The sequence below is a fragment of the Platichthys flesus genome, chromosome 23 (genome assembly GCF_949316205.1).
Source record: "Platichthys flesus chromosome 23, fPlaFle2.1, whole genome shotgun sequence".
In the NCBI taxonomy this organism is placed as follows: domain Eukaryota; kingdom Metazoa; phylum Chordata; class Actinopteri; order Pleuronectiformes; family Pleuronectidae; genus Platichthys; species Platichthys flesus.
Window position 1 is genome coordinate 7,012,488 of NC_084967.1, and position 21,566 is coordinate 7,034,053.

The window sequence follows — 21,566 nt, forward strand, 5'->3', positions numbered from 1 at the left end:
GGCAAGAAGGGGTTGTTGAATTCAATGTGCTGCTTTAAACACTACATCAGATATCCTTAATGTTATCAGTTACCAGATGTTCTTAATCAAGAGCCATGCATTGGGATTTTGGCTTAAATTGTATATTCATAGAAGCTTAGTTCCACTGTCTGTTGTAGGTGAAGATGTCAATTGATTAAGTTGAAGATAAAAGTCTTAATGCGAAATTTCTTAAATAATTATTTGGACGAAACATCCGTGCTTTGCCACTGATCAGTTTTTAATGCACAGGTATGATCAAGGTTGTGTTGTTGCTTGCTGTATTGCGTGTCATTATGAACTACAAATACAGATTATTAATAGTATTCACAGGGTTGAATGCTACAGTGTTTAGGTGGTCGGACATTCTCGCAAGAGCTTTCTGAGGCTGTAAGCATTATGTATGAAAGAGCTTTTCTTTGTGGGTTTAAGAAATATGATTGTCTTGCATATTCTAAAGCAAGACAGGGTGTCTGGAGAGCAGATAATTGAACGCAGACGCAGCACCAAACTTCATTTGGTTTCATCATTTCTTCCCAAACCCTTTTTCATAAACGACCTCACTCTCAGCGGTCATGGTTGAGCCATCTGTCAATTTTAAACGTCTCTGCCTGGACTGGCAGTGGATTTGCCCTGACCACTATCACGGCTGCATTACATCCTCAATTTTACCTTTATTATAAAAAAATGTATTAATATAACTGAACACTGGATTAAAGCAGAAAACCCAAGCAACAGAAGAAACTTGCTCATGCCCTTTATTTTTCATCATAAGACATCAACATTTTTGACTCACTCATATTATTATGTATGAGTTATGGACTCGGACCATGTTTTAATACAGCTATACTCTAATAATTTTCTGGCACAGTTTAAAAGCATGTGCCAGGTCTTTGCAGTCAGGTCAATGACCCTAATCTAAAATAACACTTAGGAGATTGGCCACAGCAGTTAGTCTTTAAATGTATTGATTGGGCAATATGTTTATTGTTGTATGGAAATTAGGGGTAACAGAAACATCCTCAATCTCTGTGGTGAAGTGAAGTTTAGGTGAGAAAAAATGTAATTAGTTAAATCATCATCTGTGCACATCAGCGTATTAAAATATACTTAGGATCACCTCGCCCTACACCGAAGGTAATTAATTATATGTGGCATGTGTTGTGCATTAAAATATGAGCATCAATAAATAACTAACAATTGGTTGGCCATTCATTTAAGAAATTAATAGATGCTCTGCCTTGTTGCCCCTCAGAGAGCAAGACAGGAAGACAGCCGAGCTCGAGAGAAGAATAGTGTGTCTTTGTGTGTGATTTTGTTTGTGTACGTATGTTTATTCCCATGCTTGTTTGTTTGTGACCTTGGCCTCAAACTAATTATGTGCAATGCACCAGGGATGCACATGTTTCCCCTCCGTAATGCTTTATAAACAATCTGACAGAGGCTGAGTGACTCAGCGCCGTAATTTGCTGGTGATCTTTGCTCTGCTAGCGTCTCAAACCCTCTTATATAAACTACACACGGTTGAACTTAACCAAGGGCCTGAAGATGAGGGTCCGGGAGGGTATAGAGAGAGGAAGATTCTCACCGTGCAGTTTAATTTGTTCACTGGCTTTTTTAAGCACCTTATTTATCCAGCATTCCCTCTGGTAATGGTGCCACACTGGTTACCACTTGTCTCGGACAAGTGGATGTAAAATATTTAATTGCATCACAGTGCAGAAACCAAAATAAGAGGTTTGAAAACCATTCCATGGTTGGTCAAATTTGTGAAGACAAATTAACTTCCTGTCATCCGTGCATGAACCACAAATACTGTGCTATTCTCGCAATTTTAAACAATTACCTGGTGTAGAGTGGGAATTCTTTTGGAAAGTTTTTTGTCTTTGAATTTTTTTTAATACAGTAAATTGGTCATTAGCTCCATCTCAGTATTTCACCACCATGCCTTTCTCCCACCTGAAACGGAACAGGCTATTTTGGCTGTCAATTCATCCTCTAATGAGCAGCTGCTTAAATCGGCAACACTGCGGCCCCCGTCTCCATAGTAGCAGGCGGGGTTGAAGGGTGCATTAGAGAGAGCCAGGCAATGCTAATGTCTATGTTTACAAAATCAGGATGACTTATCAGAATGAACTTTTTTGTTTCAGACAACTTGTCTTGTTCGTCAACATATTTAAAAAGCTCTAAAATGAGGGGAATAGTGCTTGGATGCCCTCTTTAATGTCAGAGGACTGTTAGTGCAACATCTTTTGAGTATTTATTATTCATGGGAAGTAAAGCTGCAGCTTAGACCGACACTGGGTGACAGTTTCAGGAGTAAATGAACAACCCTTAAGGCAGTAGTAAATGTATGATGGCTGATCTGTGCATGCAGTATATGTTTATTTACGCCACGCCTGTGACAGCCAGTGGCTAGAGACACGAAATTACAAAAACACTTAGAGGTAATTACTGCAAATTTTATACAAACATCAACTTTAACTCACGAATGAACTGATGAGATTTGGTGTTAAAAGGACAAGGTCCCAGTGACCTTGACCTCTTGAACATGGTATCTCAATTTGACCTTAAGATAATCTCTTAAAATGTTGACCAGTTGTCTATTGGAATCCAAGCTTAATGGATTCAATTTATCTGGTCAAAGGTCAAAGATCAGTGACCTCGTATAAGAATGGCAAGAAAATGTATGTAGACTGAAACTGCACTGCTTGGTGAAGGCATACAAGTATAGGTTGGTAATTCCAGTTTACAGCAGCATCAACAACGTAACAGCACACAGCTCTCCACTGCCATTAACACATCAAACAAGCTGGCCCCAGTTGCCACATCTGGTCCAGACACGATAAAAAAACAAAAAAAACATGGATGAACTACCTGAACCACTAAACAAGGAGGGGGTAATGTTACTCATGTTCAAATAGGCTAGTGTTTATTATTGTCCATGATAAGCCACTCATGCGACACATCCAAATGCTTTTAAGCAGGACCCCGCCCTACCCCAACTAAGGGATTTGAATTGGAATGACAGTTAAACATAAACGGGCAAACGGAGCTTCCACAAATTGGTGCATTTACCAGTTTAAGGCACAGCTCTGTAAAGTTGACACCAGTGTTACCTCAGTTCCTCCAGCAGCCAATTAGTCTAGTACCGTGCTAAATTTGACAGCGCCTGTGGCTAACGTGACTTATGTAACTTGGTCAAATGGGTCCATATCTGCTGTTTCAATGATTTTAAGTGGATTTGTCATCTCTGCCAAATATTATCTTGTTGATTTAAGCATGTCCTGTTTCTCCCAAACCATAATATATTATTAACATCTCCAGTTGAAGCCTTAATAATTAAAGCTCGGGCATTTCTTTTTTTTTTTTTTTTACAGTGGAGGTCACAGCAGTCAGGAAAGGCTCAGGTGTTTCTGATAGCAATCTAAAGGTCTAAAGTGTTCACAACAGGTTCACTCGCTATGTAGCTGCTATGTGCTTTCCACGGACAGCCAGCTGGGCATGTGTCTCACCGGCCTCCAGTGCCATGTATGGGAAATTAAGTCAGAAAGTTAAAAAGTCCATTATTCTTCCAGCGCACCCCAAGGGCTCTACAGTTTTAACGCCAGAAGATGAAAACCTTTAATGCTAATTCTGCAGATATGCCTTATGCAGAAGGGACTCTTAAATGTATTTTTCCAGTGCCAGGACCTTACTTTGTGGAATTTAATTTCGCCAAAGGATCTGAACTTAGCATATTTCGATGGTCGTTTTGATAAATGTGGGGTCCAACCTGAAACTCTGTCATACTGTATGTCATGTTTAATGGTTTTAAAGACTGTAGCATGATAGTTGCAAGGAAATGTTGATTCTTATCCAGCAGCTTTTTCTTTAACTTCAGAGTGACTCTTGGTTATAACCCACAAGTGGTGAATTTGAAAGATACTTCTATTTATTCAGTTTACGACAACATTTTGGCTGGAAAGCTTTTAACAGATGAGCTGCCAAGAATATTATTTGGCAGGTTTTCAGTACTTTTTTTATGTATTGAATGAGTTTCTAAATGTGAAGCATCTTCCACGCTGGACAAAAAAAACACTAACATCTGACAATATCTTCAGTGTGAAAGGGTACAGTCTCTACCAAGGGTATCCTCGGTCAAATGGCTCAGCAGTAGTCACAGTAGTTTAACAGCCTCTGCTCTGAGCAGCTGTAGAATTGCTGCTTAGGCCACAATTCTCTATCCAAACAAGACAACCTGAGCCTGATGTTTTCCAAAATCTGAACCCAAGTGTGGATGTGTCCCTAAAGGCTTGTTGAAAAAAATGACTACTGCTACAGGTAGGAGCCCCATCATTAGCCACAGCTATCATGGAGGCAATGTAAGCTTGTTGCCTCCATCGATTACTCATCTGACTCGTTAAAAAATGTTTCTCTAGTGCTCTAATATATTTTAGTTGGCTTTGAGTTTGAACAGATTGAAGTAAAAGACACAAAAAAGCGACTTCTCCATGCTTTCAATGGCCTTTTTATTGGATAAACCCACATTTAAAAACCCAAATCCTTGTTACTTCTGTTGTGAAAAGTTGCTTGTTGCTTGAGCTGTGTTGCTTGGGCCCAAATCAACTTAATCAGTGAATATCATGACATTAACCTCTCTGTAGTTCAGTCATCAAGAACACAAATAGACATGGTTTAAGTAATGGAAATCACAAATTTCTTGCTACTCAACGTCTGAGCTGCTTCCGGCCCCTCCCTTGGAGCATAAGCCAATTGGAGTGTGTCTGCTCACTGTCAAGGAAGCCATCTGTTTCCACTGTGCCAGCAAGAGATGGGGTCTCCCTTGAGTGGGAACAGGGGTCCGACGACCGACGTCTAGCAGACGGTAGCCAGACCAAACCAGACGCTACGTCCTGTGCTGGGTTCCCCAAGGGTTCCCTACCGTCACCTTGGGCTGTCACTCAATCCACCACCTACACACAAGCAAACACACACATAATCATCACACTTACAGAGGAGGAATGATCTGCCAGCTGGTGTGTCTGCAGAAGTGTGATGCTTGACAGCATGTTTGTATGTGTGTTTGTATTGTCTGTCTTCCAAGACTCATTAGTGTGCCACTAAATGTATCCGCTTTTCGACAACAACTTAGACTGGAACACACCTTCCTTCCTCTATGTCAGACCACCATAGTTCTTCCTCTTCTCATTTCTCTTTCTTTTACAGAGTAAGTGGCATCGTGTCAGCTAAGGTAACTTGCGTGCAGGTCAGTGGAGATTGAAGCGGCAAAAGCTGCTGTGGATAAAAGCTAAGGCCCCAGAAAAAAAAAATCAGGCGCAGAAATGATGGAGAGATAAATAATGTGTATTTAACATTATCTGCTGCAGGAGTGCGTGCTGCCCTGGAGACATCTATGTAATAAGTTACGCTGGATGAAAACCTTGTTAGCACAGAGACAAACAGTGTTGATCATGCTAGGGATCATCTGAGTCCAAGCAGGTTCCTTCATATAGCACAAATCACAGACTGAGGCATTGTCAGTGTATTTATAGTGCAGGCTTTTCCTTGTGATATAATGAAAATGCTCATAATAATAATCAGGATTGCGGTTAGATGGGTTAATATACAGTTTCACAAGGAGAAAACTATAAGTCAATTAGAAGGTGTGAAATATATGTAAGAGACATTTCTCTACTGTGTTAATTGTTCACAAGGTATGGAGTGAAGTTAACAGCAGACAGATAACACTCCGCTTCAAGCAGTGACCTGATTTCTTAAATGTCACATTTATGAGAAACATAGTTCCTGTAATTGGGTAGGAATTACAGAAACTTGATTTCTGCAGCCCAGGAAAGCTGATATTTTTTTTCAGCAGATATAGTTTTGGCCCAGTGTGTCTACCGCCTCAGAATGAGGGTTTTTAGCTCCTTCAGTTTGTCTGCCAGATGTAGGAATAACATTCATTAAGAGTATATTCACAAAGAGGGACAGAAAGGAACCAGGTTTGATCCATCAACAACTATCAGCACCGTGGGTGAACGATTTATTTGGCCTGGTGGTGGCTGGAACAATTCTGTGATGAACTGAATACTTCACATATGTTTAAAAGGTGTGTTTGGTGAGATGACGTTTGTGATGTAAGAAGCTTTTTAAATGTAATTTCACAAAAGTGCCAACATTTCCTAAAATTATGACATATCAAAAAGCCTCACCATGCTTTGCAAAAAGACGGAGCTAATATATAGGGGCGGCCATCTTGGCTCCCAGCCACCAGGGGTGATCCAGATGATTTGGCCTCATTTTTGGGGAGCTGTCACGTCATCTCTCTTGATATACAGTCAAATGTAAACTTGTAAATGTTAACATGCTAGCTTGCTCACATAAGGTGCCCAAAATACTGCAGTTATAGCGCCATATGGCTTTTAGCACCACTAGAGACACATAATCATGTTGTCTCGGGCGCTACCTATAGACCTTTACCGTCAGTTAGACAAAGCATGATGTTGTATCTTGAACTTCCTCCCCTTTCCTGCTGCCTGTGTATATTAAAGTTTATTGCCCTCAAGCTTCAGGCCAGAGATGATGATCCCTCTAACTCGGAGCAACAGAAAGAAATCGGGCCAATCTTCCTGTACATGTAATTTTCCACACCTTTGTCTACACCTTATCACAACCTGTCATCTCGCTCAAATAATCACTTTCTGCTTTCTCTGTTTCTCCCTCTGACACTCACACACATGCCCGAGACTGACAGATCATTGCCCCGTACTTCAGTCTTCTCTACAGCACTCTGTCCATTATTGTCTACCTTTATCTTGGCCTGTCATCTCCCTCTCTTTCTCTACCTCTCTCTGCTCTGTCCTTACGTCTCTCAGTCTCTCTAGCTTTCACATGTGCACATAACCTTGCAGCGTTATTCTGTTGCTTCTGTTCAACTCACTGATAGACATCCAGTGCCTCAATAGGAGGCAATCTTAGTGCAGCATGGAGCCTTTGTTGTCTCTAATAGAACGGAGTGAGAGGTGAAGAGGAGCTATTGATTCAGTTGACTGAGAGAGAAGAGGGAAGAGGGGTGGAGAACAAAGAAGGAGAGAACGAGAGGCTCTTGACACCTGGCTGAGAAAAAGAAACGCAAACTTCGTATTTGTGCTTTGTGTGGTCGTTTCGTTCATATGGGTGATGCTGGGGCAGTTCCACTTAGTTGCTGGGTCAGATGCGGTGGATGGACAGATGGTGGGAGAAGAGGGGGAATGTATGAATAATGGAGTGAGAGTTGATTTCCTCCTGTTGCCTCAGCTGATCAAAGATCCGAAATGTTGGATTTGACAAAGCGAGGAAGTGAGTGGAAGAGGATTGGTCATAAAAAGGCAGAAAATAGAAAATGGGACAAAAAATAATGAATAAAGGAGGTGAGAGGGCAAAGAAGAGAAAGGGAGAGGGATTGGGGAGAAGACGAGCAGAGAGGATGAGGAAATAGGAGGAGAGGCAACTGAGAAAATGGTAAAAGGAAAAAATATTGAGTAGTGGGATGAATGTGAATGCAGACCAAGAACATAAAGCAACAACATTTGCTGTTGTGCCTTATACCTCACAACGAACAGATCTAACAATTCAAACTTCAGTCACAAAATAAAATGCAGTACAGTACGCAACACAATGAAACACCAGGGAGACAACAAAGCACAGGAGGCATTATAGCACGTTCAAAACACTTTGTCGAGTCTAGCCTCATTAGCGCCGACAGACTGATGAAAATAGACGATGAGATGGAGTACAGAAGGTTGAGAGGGGAAGAGGTAGGATTTGATAACAGGAGAAGCTATAGACATTTGTAAGGAAGGGGGATGAAGAAGAAGCTGAGCCAGGTTTAAAGGGGAGAAAAAAAGGAGTTGGGAAAATATGAGGAATGCAGCAAAAATAGAGAGGAAAAGGAAGGAAACGTGCAAAAACTAAATTAAGCTCCTGAAAGTACAGAAACACAGGAGGTTTGAAAACCTCTTGACCCTTAAACTCATCTCTGTCTTAAAAGCAGAACATTGCTCAGTTGCTTATGGTCACATAGAGGTTGAAATATGAGTGACTGTGATAATGACTTGTCTCATTGCAGATTTTGATCACTAGTAATGTAGAGCAATGTAATTACAGGTAGAATAAATAAATTATAGGAACCAGAGGAACCTGATACTAACATTTTTCCTGATTGTTATCGGAAGTGGTGAATGCTAAATTCAGGGCTGAGCACATCCAAATGTGTCCTGATAGTTAACAAAATTTGGTAAAATCTGTCTTCATAGTTGATCTGCACATGGCTCCATTTATTTCCCGCCGTTCCAGCTCTACCTTTAACACAACCATCGATCTGGCTCTGTGACGACCTCCTGTGTCGGCTGGAAGGCAGCAGAGGTATTCAGACCCTCAAGAATCTGTGTGTGTGCCTTTTGTGCAGAAGTTTGTGGTGGAATAAAGGCACAAACATTCCTGCCTTTAACAATCTGCCTGACATGGGTTAGACAGAGAGAAGGAAGAGCAGTTGATTAAAGCCAGCAGCTTCAATAATGCAAATGTAATTACTTGTACTGGTCCTCACACTCACTAATTACAAAACCACATTAACACTGGGCTGGTAGAAAGAGAGAGAGAGAGAGAGAAACCAGAGAGGCAAAGAATCTATGGACGGAACTCAACAATATACAAATGTAAAATAAGCAAAACTATTAAGCAAAGTTCAAGTAACACGGGTAATGAAAACACAGGGAGGGAAATTGAAGAAGTGTAAAGACAATGGTGACCAAGGGACAGACTTGGGTGAATGAGAGGAAATGGGAAGAAGAGGTTAAGTTGCATTTTGGGACGATGGAGGGATGGAAAGATGCTCTGCTCGAAGGAAATGAAAAAGGCTGGTGAGAATGCAGTTTCTTCGCTTATGGACTCAGGAGGACACACGTACCTTGGTTCTGCTGAGCCTGAAGGACAACTGTAGCTGTTTATTGCTAAACGACTCTCTCTAGCTCCCTCTCTCTCTCTCATCTCTCTCTATCTTCTCATTTTCTCTCCCTCCCTCTCCCCGTCTGTTGGTTAGTTTGCCACATCAGCTGTTCTCCAGCCACTATGAAATGACCCCTCAAGGAAACTCAATCCTTGTTGTGTGGGTGGGTTGTGTGTGTGTGGGTGTGTTTAGCTATACACACACAAAATGCTTATGTATAGTCTCACATATATCAAATTCTGCAAGTTCAACTGACCAACACTGTCCACGCTGTTCATTATCCTCAAAAAGGTCACAATTGATTTGTAAATCATCTTAAAGTACAGTATCATATCATACATCTAAATTGAATATGTTTGATTTTGTAATAACCCATATTATATTTTATCATTTTAATATTTCCCCAGTGAAGCTCTCATTTGTCTCAGAAGCTTTTAGAAGAGTTGTTTTGTTTTTTGTTTTCACATATAAACGCATTGCATATTTTCTCTCTCGGGATAACCGAATCAGAGAATGTTAGAAATGAGAGCTCCTATTAGGAAGGTGACACATCTTATCAGTGTGAGCGACTAACTCAAGGCAATCTGCTCAAGGCCTATTGTCCATCTCCCTGCATTCAGCTTTACATGGAACTTTACAAGCATCTCTCCACTCACCTCAGTCTCACTGTTTGCTATCCTGCTGGCATCATCCAGACTCGATGAGGTAAAGAGGCTGTTTGAAAGGGGCAATGGAAAATTGCTTTTTTTTTTCTAAAGATGAAGCCAGGATTTATTCAGAGCTCACCTGCTATGTTTTTAGCGGCACATTCACAGGCTGCCGACTTTGTCTCAAAGGCCACACGTACTGTCAAGCCAGAGCTGGTGAGATGGACTCTATTCTCTGTTTGCTTTTTAAGATGGCTCAGGCTTTTTGTGTGAGTCCTGGTAAACACTTCAAGTTTGCAATCGCTATTGCACTTCTTTCTGACGATGAATCCTCCGAGAGAAACTGTGAAATGTATAACCCTTTCAAGTGTGTGCTTTGATGAGGTGACTCCTGGGCCAAATGTCTGCAAAATGTCAAGGTTAAATAAAACGTGTTCGGTTTATTTAACCAACAAATATAACTAATTATAATTTCATAAAATTTAAATTAAATTAAAATTAAAATAAGATTCATCTCCTTTGTTTGTAGTGTAGTTCTTCCAGGTTCAAAGGGATATTAAACCTTTTCTTCTCCCACCTATGGTTCTTTACTCTTCCTCCTAATTATACCAACATCTTGTTTGAAGCCTATTTCAAACATTAATTCATTAATTCACTGTGGTAGTCAGCATACACTCTGTAATACAGACTAGAGATTTAGATGGAGGCTCGGTCCGCATTGACTCCTTTTGGTTTTTCTCCTCCTCAGGACAACTACACATTTGCCCAACCAGGCATCCAGAGGAAAGTCAAGGCCCTGGAGGAGCTGGTCAGCAGGATCGATGGTGAGTCATCCTCCTTCCCTCCATCCATCCACAAAATACTCACATCTCCGCCACTTTAGCTTGATGTCCTTTTTCCCTCTTATCTGTCACAACTCTGCAGTTTTGTGTTGTGCAATGTGCAATCGACATGATGGCGGTTAACCTGATTAAACAAATGCTTTTTCTTAAACGGGAAGAAAATTGTTGCTGTTTGAATAGCATTTTCTCAATGTCACTTTCTGTGTAGGGTCTTGTGTATATTATGGCGGCTTTTGCTTTATTAAAGAACGTGGTCCTGTTCAGATTTGTAATGCTTTCACTCGAAACGCTATGCTGGCACTCAAACCAGATATTTTGTCCCTTTGATGAATTTCATGCACCCCAGCTTCCGCTCTTTTTCAAGCTCACGTTGCTTATGTGATGCATGGAACATTCTTTCGGCAAGAAGCTAGAATTCCTATAGAATGCCATGTGTCATGTTATTAAGTGAAATATATACAATTGTAGTAGTTGAGTGCGAGTGGAGGGTTTTAAAAACATTTTGTTCTTATATGAGCATAATGGAGCCAGACGTGGTGAATGTCAACTTCTGCATTACTGTGTATACCACCATTTTAAATATGAGGCCCAATGTGATCTCTGTAGCTCTTCTCTTTCCTGAAGTGCCTGAGCACAACAGTGTTCCGCTCCTAATTAACAGCATGTCACAGGATGGAGAACGGTTGCTTTAATTGTCTCGCATATATGTCTTGAAGTTCGCTGTGATGTATTTTTTTCTTCCCGGCAACAGGAATAAAAGGTACCTTAATAAAAAAAAAAGTCACTTCAAAAATTAATGAGGATTTCTTTCCTCACTTTGTAGTTACAGTTTGTTTAACACTTTCTCTGTGACACACACTGGGAAGAAACATTTCACGCCTTGATTCTTTCCGAGGTTTTTGTCGGCTTGCAATGACTTGACACCATGATCGTGTCTTGCTAATTTAGATTCCACACGGCTGTCAAGGTATTGTGTATGTGCCGGTGATTATTAGTGCAAATCAATGACCCGCTGTTCCCTGGAAGTTAATGTATGCGCACAGAGTGAACTTGCACGCTCGCACCTGGTGACATTTCACATTCACTCGTAGCTGGGGTGTTAATAAGCGACACTGATTTTCTCAGTCTATTTCCTATTTAGTCACAATTGCGTCTGTAAATACTACCTGGTTTGCTTTTAGCGATCCAAGCTGTAACTCTGTAAAGGCCTGTGGACCATGATGCTTTGTGCAAGTTTTTATCACAGCACGCCCCTGTGCAGTGGTCATGTTCTGGACTAACCTTGGTGCTGTTCGACGATCCTGTCAGCTGCTCTGTCAGCCAGAGGCAGGGGAGGATGCACTCGCTGCATTCAAATGAATAGCGAGAGTGTGTGTACGTGTGTGAGGGAGAATATCAAGGGAAAGATAGGTTGGGTATGTATGCAGGCCTGTCTGGTCGCATTTGTGATTGTCAGCAGATACATGCCTATGGAAAGAGCCTGTGTGTATGAGTGTAACTGTAATATTGTGTTTCGTTTTCCCTTTAGTGAGAAGATTGTGTGCATTGAAGTGCAAGTGTGGGTCGAATTAAGTCTGCATGAATCTTCTCTGTGTTATAGATAGGAAAGACATTATCAAAGAAAAGAAGGGCATAAAGGGGAAAGTAAAAACCTTCCACCATCTGAGCCTCGGCACGCCCCAGCAAAGCCATAACAAATGACTCAGCATTCTTACTATATCTTACTCCAAAAGCGCCCTGTCATCACAGTTGGGGCAGAGCCATTTTCTACCTCGGTAGCTTGACATTACCACCTCTAATGAGATCACAGATAGCTTTTATCTCATGTTGCAGGATTGTTTTTCGCCCAGCTGTCGACATAGCATCTGTTTTGGGGAACAGTGGCCTGTCATCTTTTTTTAAAATGACCCATCAGCGCTTATCAGATGGCGGCTATTATGACAAAGGGTCAGGTCCAGGTCTTTGCCCAACAGGGAGATGTTTGCACTCTGGATTTACAAATAGGCCTTTCCTAACATCACAAGTTTTATAATCAGTTTTTTAATGAAATCAATCTCTTAGCTTTTCTCTTTGTTTGTTAAATATGTCTGTATGTTTCCTTTGAGTTTACCGATCTATTACATTGCCTGGATTTATAGTACTGAAATCCTTCAGCTCATTATTTTCAATATTTTAGACAAAACTATTTGTGAAATGAGCAGATCTATTATTCTCTATTAGAGAGAGCTGGCAACCTTCCATAAAAGGCACAAGAAAATTGATTAGCTCCTGCTATGAGACTTTGATATTCATTTTCAGCCCTTAAGCTGGTCGGGTAAGCGATATGGGAACATTAGTAGTAGATGAGATATGTGTTAAGACAGTGGGTGGATATAAGAGGGTGGTGGGAAAGAGGCAGTCTGATGTTTTTGACCTCAGCTCAGTGTTTCATTGCATTAGTGTTTGCAGCACAGGGTCAGCAGGGACAGGACATTGCTGATGTGTCTGTCTCACACCACTTTCTCTGTCACCTTCACACAGTGTCTTTAAAATGACTGCATGTCTCTCCTTCTATGTGCCTGTCGGATGTAGAGGAACACATACAGCACATAAAGTGTACAATCATAGAGAGGGATGGTGAGGAAACTTCAGTGAGGGCTCCTTATTCTCACACTCAAGAGGTTGAATTACAGGCTATACTTCTGTCTCTGAATTCACATTTTAGACTGCACTTATGGAAGGAGTGGGTTGCATTCATGTCACCCAGACTTTCAAAAAGACCTTCTTTTGTCCAACAATATAAGAGCCAGGATGTAATATAGGTCAGGGGAGGAACTACCATAATCCAAACTGGAGAGGCTCATAGTATTATCTGACAATTTTTACGAGACAGACAAGAACAAAATAAAATGCTCATCGATCCGAACAAAAGATTAAATGAAACAAACAAAGATAATAGTAATAAGTAATTTTCTTTTTCCCCCTCTCACAACCCCAACTTTTTCTTTTTGTAACTTAGGGAATATGCAACTCTATATATTCTTGCTGTAAGTGGCATAAACATTGCAGAGTGATATCCTACTGATCTTCCTCTTGTTTGCTAATTGGATGGTTTTTACTTTGAAATGTCTTTGTTTCTCCCTCTGCTCGCCCCTCCCACAGACCCCCAACTCTCCTCTGTAATTAATCCTACTGGTAATAAGTGACGCTAACTCCCATTAGCTGTGTTTGACGCTAGCACATGTACCTCCTCAAAAGACAAGCCACTTTGTCGGCATGCGTTTAATGTTTCTCTGATCTCTTTATCCCTCCCTTATCTCTTTCTGTGTATTTGTCGCAGGCAAGTGCATTAGTACAAGTTCATCAACATGCAAATCGCCCAAAGGTGAATTTATTTATGCAAATTAGATGACGTCGCACTGGCAGAGTGTTCTCTGCATCCTGACTTGTATTACAAAACTGGTTGCTGGATTCTGAGACTGTGTTGCATAATGAAAGGCTGCAATTTGTTTTCGGGGGTGAATAGTTATTATAATTTGTGTTCTATCAGTTTTTTAAGTGACCACAGCATTTGGTTGTGTATGGTGTTTTAGCCTTATTATTTTATAATTTTGTTTTAGCAGGATTTGTAAAAACACACTTTAAAACATTTCACAAAACTGAAGCTTTATGAGTGAAGTGTCTTGAAACGTGGCTGGCTGCAATATAGGTCATAAACTCTGCCTCCTCCATGTAAGTGGTTGGGACAGGTGCCAAACGAAAAAGTCTAAACATGCAAAAAATATATATGTCATTTTAGGTTGTTCTTGTCGCACTAACCCTAACCCTTCATTTTTCTTTCAAGTTTGGTTTTAATAACTACTTGATTCTTTAGAAATTAAGTGAAACATAATGATTTACAGCTGAGACTGACTCGAGATGGATTGAGAACATATATCAGCAGGACCTTGTTGATGCAACTCCACATCACAATCCCTATTGCACGATGGCAGCACCGGTATCAGTGATATTTAGACTTCATTTTTGTACAACAGGAGGAAGAGGAGACGCTTATTCCATCTGTAAATACTATGATAGAGAGTCTCGCAATTAATTATAAACTCTCCCACAATTGCTGCAGCCGCCCTCAGGCTAATCAGTAACGATTGTGATGTGACCTTGAAGAATAATCACTCTGACAGATAAACAGAGAGACGGAGATAGAGATACACCACTGGTGGGTTGGCAGGCCGGCTGAGAATTTGGCTTTTTCAAAATGATTCGGGATCATTCGCATGAATAGAGTTATGTTGGCTGAGAGTTCGACTTGTTTCTCTGGGTCCGTACGATACTCTCACCTCAGCAGAACCCTGATAATTTCCTCCTTAGCTTCACACTTTCCTAGGCCAGGTATGCAGATCTGTCCAGACACTTGACACCAGAACATTTGATTATGCTGTCAGCAGGACAGACTCACTGCAGTGCAGAGGGATTTCAGGATCTTTGACCAGGACACAAGTTTGATGCCGATATTAGTAAAAAGGAACCAATCTTCAATTTGGCTCGGACCACACAGTTTCAAGCCAGACACCAAGAGAAGGACAAGCTCTGCAGGAATTCTAACAAATACTTTAAACAAGTCATATTAAGTTTAATAATGTGTCTTGTGTATTTTTTCCTTCCCTGAAAAGTGTCATACACAAACACAATTGAAACCCTCCCATTTAAAAAGACAGTGAGAGAAAAATTGAAAGCCAGAGCAGAGGGAGAGGTGTCTCTGTAATTACATTTTAGACCAAGGAGGACAGGAAGTCAGGCAGAATTGGCCTCATCAGCAGAATCCTGGGAAGTGCTCACTAGTCACTGTACGACCTCTGACCTCCCGCTGTCCACCTGCACTTCACCAGCCACAGGGTTCAGGCCGCTGCAGAGAGCGTGCCGTGGCCTCCATCCTAAACTTCAACCAGCAGTAGGGAGGAAGACAAGACTCATCGGTCAATCAGGGTTTATTAGAGCTGTCATCCTCAACCCCCCCTCAGCCTGGATAACTACACTACCCAGCATGCCGAGCACTCTGCCAGCTGGACTGCAGCCCCACCAGTGCAGTTCGTTGTTTTAGTTTCTGTAATTTCTTGATTTTGCTTTAAAAAGAAATCTCATCTCCTCTCCCGCTCATCTGTTCATATTTCTTTCCTATTTGCTCCATATCCTCTCCATCTCCTGCTATTTCCCTTTCCTCTCCTCTACTCTCCCATCATGCAACACTCCCACTCTATATTAGGTGAAGTCTCTAATGTGTCATTTAACATTATCTAAAGTTGCTCCGCTCTCTGTTTGGTGGTTAGCTAAGATCTCTCACCATGCTTCATATGCTGTTAATGAGCTCGTATTGTTTATGATTTTTCAGCAGAATGTGATAATTACACTGCCGATAGGAGTGTGAAATAAGGGCTTTGTGTTTACTTCGCACCCCGCTGATATGCTGTAGCGACTAACATGGTTGCTTGTTTAAGACAGGTGTCATTCAAGTGTTTGAAGTGTGTGTTGGAAAGTAATGATGTGTGTGTTCTTGGCTAGAAATACCTTGCAAAGTGTTTCACAGATTAAAGCTTTATTAAAACTGTATGCTGATGTGTGTGCTTGTCAGAGAACAGAGTGGGAGAGAAGAGGATACTATAGTTTCTCCCTAACTGGCTTTCTCATACATTTTCTGACAGCTCTATAATTAAAGCTCTATTATGATTTGTGTGTGTGTGTGTGTGTGTGTGTGTGTGTGTGTGTGTGTGTGTGTGTGTGTGTGTGTGTGTGTGTGTGTGTGTGTGTGTGTGTGTGTGTGTGTGTGTGTGTGTGTGTGTGTGTGTGTGTGTGTGTGTGTGTGTGTGTGTGTGTGTGTGTGTGTGTGTGTGTGTGTGTGTGTGTGTGTGTGTGTGTGTGAGTGTGTGTGAGTGGATGAATGCCATGGGTTTTGATGACTGTGAACTCTGGAGTCGCTGAATACTGAGTGGTATTTTTAATCTTTTGTCATGTAAAGAAGCATAAAATAAACATTTATCAAGAGCAGGGAAACGAACAAAGGCAGCCGTTCTCAGTGTCAGATCCCCGTCTGCAAGTTTTCAGTCAACATTTCTTCTGCCTCGCAATTCTTCACACCAACCTGCCACGCCATGACACTGACATCAACGCTGCTCTTTGACTCTTGAGCTTAATTAAAGCGACACAAAGCTAAATTTGCTTTTGGGTAGATTCGGGCTCCCCTTACAGGCATGGTGCATAATTCACTGTAGTTAATAAGAGTATGAGGCAGAGTTGTTGTAGCAATTATAATTTGATGTCTTAAAAACATGAACTAAATTAAGTTACACATTCATTCTCTTCTAGTTTTTGGTGTCTGGCACTAAATAGTAGCACATAAGCTCACATGCTAACAGAGCAAGAAAGTAGCCAACACAGTTATCGATGTCCGAGGATGATGTCCTCAGGTTTACCTAGCTTCTGATGATAAACCATCAAGTCTACAACTTTACTTAAGCAGCCCATTGTCAAGCAAGCAGAACAGCACAAGATCAAAACAAGCAAAACTAAGGACTTACTCGTCAAATAGCAACAACACCAGTTTGGCATCTTTTCTGCTTCTTTTGACCCCTTAAGCTGTCGCCAGCAAGTGAAATACGCTCCGAGGTTAACCCTTGTCCAGTTTCTTATTCTGTCACTGTCTCCTCTCCTTTGTTTATTCTGATAATTTCGTCTTTGGTTTCTTCCTTGGCCCTGCCATGATGAACGTATGCTATAAAGCGGTTGTTATTCCAGCACAGTTCACTAGAGTTACTTAGTGCAGTAATTACTCCCTCTTATAAGTTTTTGCACCATCAAAATGAAGCTGTTATTTTTAGGTATGAAACCTACCTAGTGTTGGTTTAAGAACAACTTATGCAGAGTATGGTCAAAACAGATTATGAAAAAGAGAACATCTTTCATGATTATGTGGAGACACAAGTGGAAATCTCATCACATGCTGATGTTTATCCTTTGAATTTGATTGATGGTTCTATTCAGCTGTTTCTTTATGTGTATCCCTAGCTCATGTTGACCACAGAAGATGAATCACAGTAATGTGCACAGAAAATCCATCACACCTACTTTGAATATTGGGGCTGTTTATGCTCTGTACTTTTGCCACAACAAGACGGAAACCAGCTTTTAATTGATTCGGATGTGTTGTCTGTGAAGCCAAAGCCTAACCATGGTATATTCTCCTGTGTCACAGACCTCCATGAGGTGCATTCAAATCAGACATTTTCCCTTCTTGAGGAACTCAGCACCTCTACCTGCTTTTCCTCTGGGACCAGGGTCTATAATAAATTCCAGGAAGTTCTATCCCTCAAAAAGTCCCTACTCACGGGCACAAAGCTGGGGGACTTTTGGTGATGGTCTAGCAACACTGACTGTAGCTGGTTCCTCATAAATGGTAGAATTCTCCTCAGCACTGTAAAAACATCCAGCCTCAATAATCCCAATGCAAAACACAGGAGTTTTTAAAAATTATAACCAGATTGTCAGTTGTGGAATACTCTATAATGTGCGTGTGAGCCAAAGGTAATTACATTTCTTACATCCTGAAGAAAATTAAATTGATATTTCCCTGATCATCTTCTTCTAGTCCCCGGCTAACTAATGTTTGAAGCAAATGCAGGAGTGGGTGGCTGGTAAAGGAGAGTTTTTTCTCTATTCATTTTTGGACCCAAATATACACTGAAGAAATTACAAACTCTGCTTTTATTGAACTTTATCTTTGCAAGTGCAAATCTAGCAATTTGGAAAAGTAGGAAAAACACTGAGTTTTTTTTTAAGACTGACTGATAATATTACTGGTTTCAGGGCTGTGTGGGGTGTTGGACAGGTCCTGTGCTCTCTTGGTGATGTCCACTCTCTTCTTTATGCTTTTAGCAGAAAATTGTATTTCTACTGTTTGTGTACTGTATATATGCAAATAGTTACCTTTAATTAATTCACAATGATTTTAATATTTTTAAAAAAAAAAAGTTATTTAAAAGTATGCTAGAAGTTTTACCCTTGTAAAAGAGCCTGGACATGGTCTTGGATAATTAAAGTTCCTGTGGCTTTAAGTGCAACCATTCCAAATCTGTAACTGAAATAAAAAAAATCAATGATCCAGTCATCACAATTCATTTACTTTGAGTTGACAGGACACAGTCGCAGTCCTATTGCCGGAATAACCTGCTATTGTACCAAATGTGTCTCGTTGTGGATAAGGATAAGGATATCCAGTTGCTAACCTTTAAAAATCATAATATAGTAGAACAATATTTTTATAAGCTGTCCTCTACTTGATAATGATTACATGATAAACAAAAAAAAAAACCCGGTGCACTGGGTCATAATTATAATATTCCAGATGATTAATTTATTGTTTTGTCATCTCTGTGGTAGAATCATGCATTTTAGTTACTGACAAATAAGATCTTTTTCCCGATGCTGGAAAAATAATGTTGCCATTGTTTGACAGCTCAAACTGCAAACAGAACAAATGAGGCTTAGCAGGAAATGTAGCATGACTCATAATAAAACGCTGAAGAAGTTTATTTTAAAATACAAAGTGTGTGTTTGACATGGAGGACCAATGAATGTGCAAAAATCACAGGAGGTTTGTGCGACTTACTAAAATGAAAAATCCCACATATAAATTGAATTTGTATTGGCTTCCACTCTGGCCACTTTCCCCTCACAATGAAAGATAAAGACATCATTTTGCTAAAAGCAACAGGGGTTTTGTACTAACTGACCTTTTATGACAGGTCAGAAATTAAAACCGTTTTCATCAGCACTGAATGGAAGCAGCGAAATAATAAAAACCCACACAATACATCACCTATACAAACTGTGCCTTCTGTCATCAACACTGGTTGCCAGTGACCTACTCGCCATCCCTCAGTGGGCTCACACGCAATTGCTTTCAAGCTTTATCCAACAGTGAATGCACTGTCTGTTCACTTCCTAAATTGGTGTGTAGCTTTTCACGGACAATTTTGATTGCTCTGTAATTACATCTCTATTATGTGTGTGTATGCACGACTACAGCGATTGCTAACAGAGACGAGCCCTCTAATGAAATTGTCCCTTGACACACTTCTTACTGTCACTGTTATTATAGCAAGAGCTTAACAGATATTTGCTTGCCTTGCAGACATTCTCAAATCCACTATTTCCTTTAAAAACATGTGCAACATGGACATCTAAATACACAGGTGTAACGGTTGTATTTTTTATTTGTTTGCAGACTCTGTGCACCGCCACATGCAGCAGTATGAGGTAGAGTACCTGCAGTTTGCCTTCCGCTGGATGAACAACCTCCTGATGAGGGAGCTGCCACTGCGCTGCACCATCAGACTGTGGGACACCTACCAGGTACACACACGCAGCAAAGCCACAGTTATTTTGCTGTTTGTCATTTGTGAATATGTGTTTGGCTCTGCGTGAGGCCTGCTCAACTCAAACACACAGATCACACAGTTGCTACTTGATTTGTTCGGTGCTATCCCATATGGAGTCAAGTACTGCTCTGTTAATATCTTATAGAAGTAAGAGTTTTATAAATATGAATGAAAGATTTCTGGAGATTAACGGTTGAGGGATTGCGGAGGATTAGTTAATTCTGAAATTAAACAAAGATGTCAGTATCTTAGTTCATGCATGGAATAAAGGTTTGAGCTGTTGTAGCATTTTTGTGTGTGTGATTGTGTGTTTGTGTATGTGAGTGTGAGAGATGGATAAAGTGTCAAATTAAAGCCTATTACTGTGTTGACCTAGATGTGTAAATTAGCAGGATCTTAATCCCATTCAAACACATCTGGACCTGTTCATTCCCCTGCCCTTTCACATTCACACAAAGCCTAATAGGCGACATCTACGGTTATGCCAGATAGTTGACCTTGGCGTTGTCAATAACAACTAATGTCTGCTATTGATTCAACGGGGTGTGTTTATATGCCGGGACAAGTGTGGGTAGTCCAGGCCATGAGCTGAGTACATATAATGGATTTTCCAGTTGACACTGAGGTTGAGAGTGAAAGACATGTGATCAGGTCAAAGCGTGTGATTCGATGAGGAGAGCGGCGAGAGGAAGAACAGAGAGGCTCCAGGTAGGGCTTAAAATACACTTCTCCATTGGTGGCACACTGTGCCAGGTGGTTGCACAAACATATGTAGAATGTTTCTCTCCTGCTGTCATCTCGACAACAGTGTCTGCAGCTGTTCTCACATCACCAGGTGGGTTTTAAAGCTTTTGACGAAACTTTGAATCTTTCGAATCACTTGCTGAAGTCAAACCAGGCCAACGATTATATGCACCCAAAAAGAAAACTGTTAATATGTATAATGGAGCCTGATCAACTCCGATTGGCCTTTACATACAGTATATTCAATATTGCAACGATTCCAAAGATGGCGTTATCAAACCCTTTCGACTGAGGCTTGATATTTTGATATTTTGGAAAAAATAATAACAATAATTTATCGGTGCATATCGGCAAACATAAATTCTTTGGCTGATATGCATATTGGCTGATTTAACCCATACATTGGTCTGGGTATAATTTTTTAACAGTCTGTGCTTCCAAAAGATCTGTTATATTTTTGATCTCACTAATCTGACTTGTCCCAGCCTCTAAAAACTCTCTTCTTCTCAGTGACGTCAAACTGCTGGGTCAGCCACAGAGCCATGCTCATGAACCTGGAAAACTAGCCCTCTGTCTTCCAGTCTAAGTGTCTTACCACTCACATGACGTATGTGGGCATCAGTGTATGGGAAGCCAGGGGAAGCTGTTTCTCTCTTTATTGACCCAACAGCAGCAGTATGTTTCCATAAACCAACCTCCTGGTCGGTTATCCATTACAAACAAGGATAGCCGTTGCACTTCAGTCGATTACAGGACTGATGCTAAATCATTACTAGAAACTCTTGGGCTCTCTATTCTGGGAAAGTCTTTCCTGTGTAGTTGTGACTGAATCCCAGGCTGCTGGCAGCAGAGAGGAAAATATCTAGAGTGGCAGAGAGCTTGATAAGGACGTTGTGCAGGTGTTTTATGTTTCAGATAGTGCAGTGCAGTACAAGTTTGT

General features: G+C 40.8%; 1 protein-coding gene across 2 annotated transcripts in view; it reads left to right on the top strand.

Annotated features, from left to right (window-relative positions):
* The window catches only part of tbc1d22a (TBC1 domain family, member 22a), a 115,147-nt gene that overhangs the window by 60,096 nt on the left and 33,485 nt on the right, over window positions 1–21,566 (top strand). For both annotated transcript variants that reach the window (XM_062382755.1, XM_062382754.1), the window contains exons 11-12: window positions 10,382–10,457; window positions 19,729–19,856. In XM_062382755.1, coding sequence (XP_062238739.1) covers window positions 10,382–10,457; window positions 19,729–19,856 — 204 coding nt within the window. The remainder of the gene's footprint in view (window positions 1–10,381; window positions 10,458–19,728; window positions 19,857–21,566) is intronic.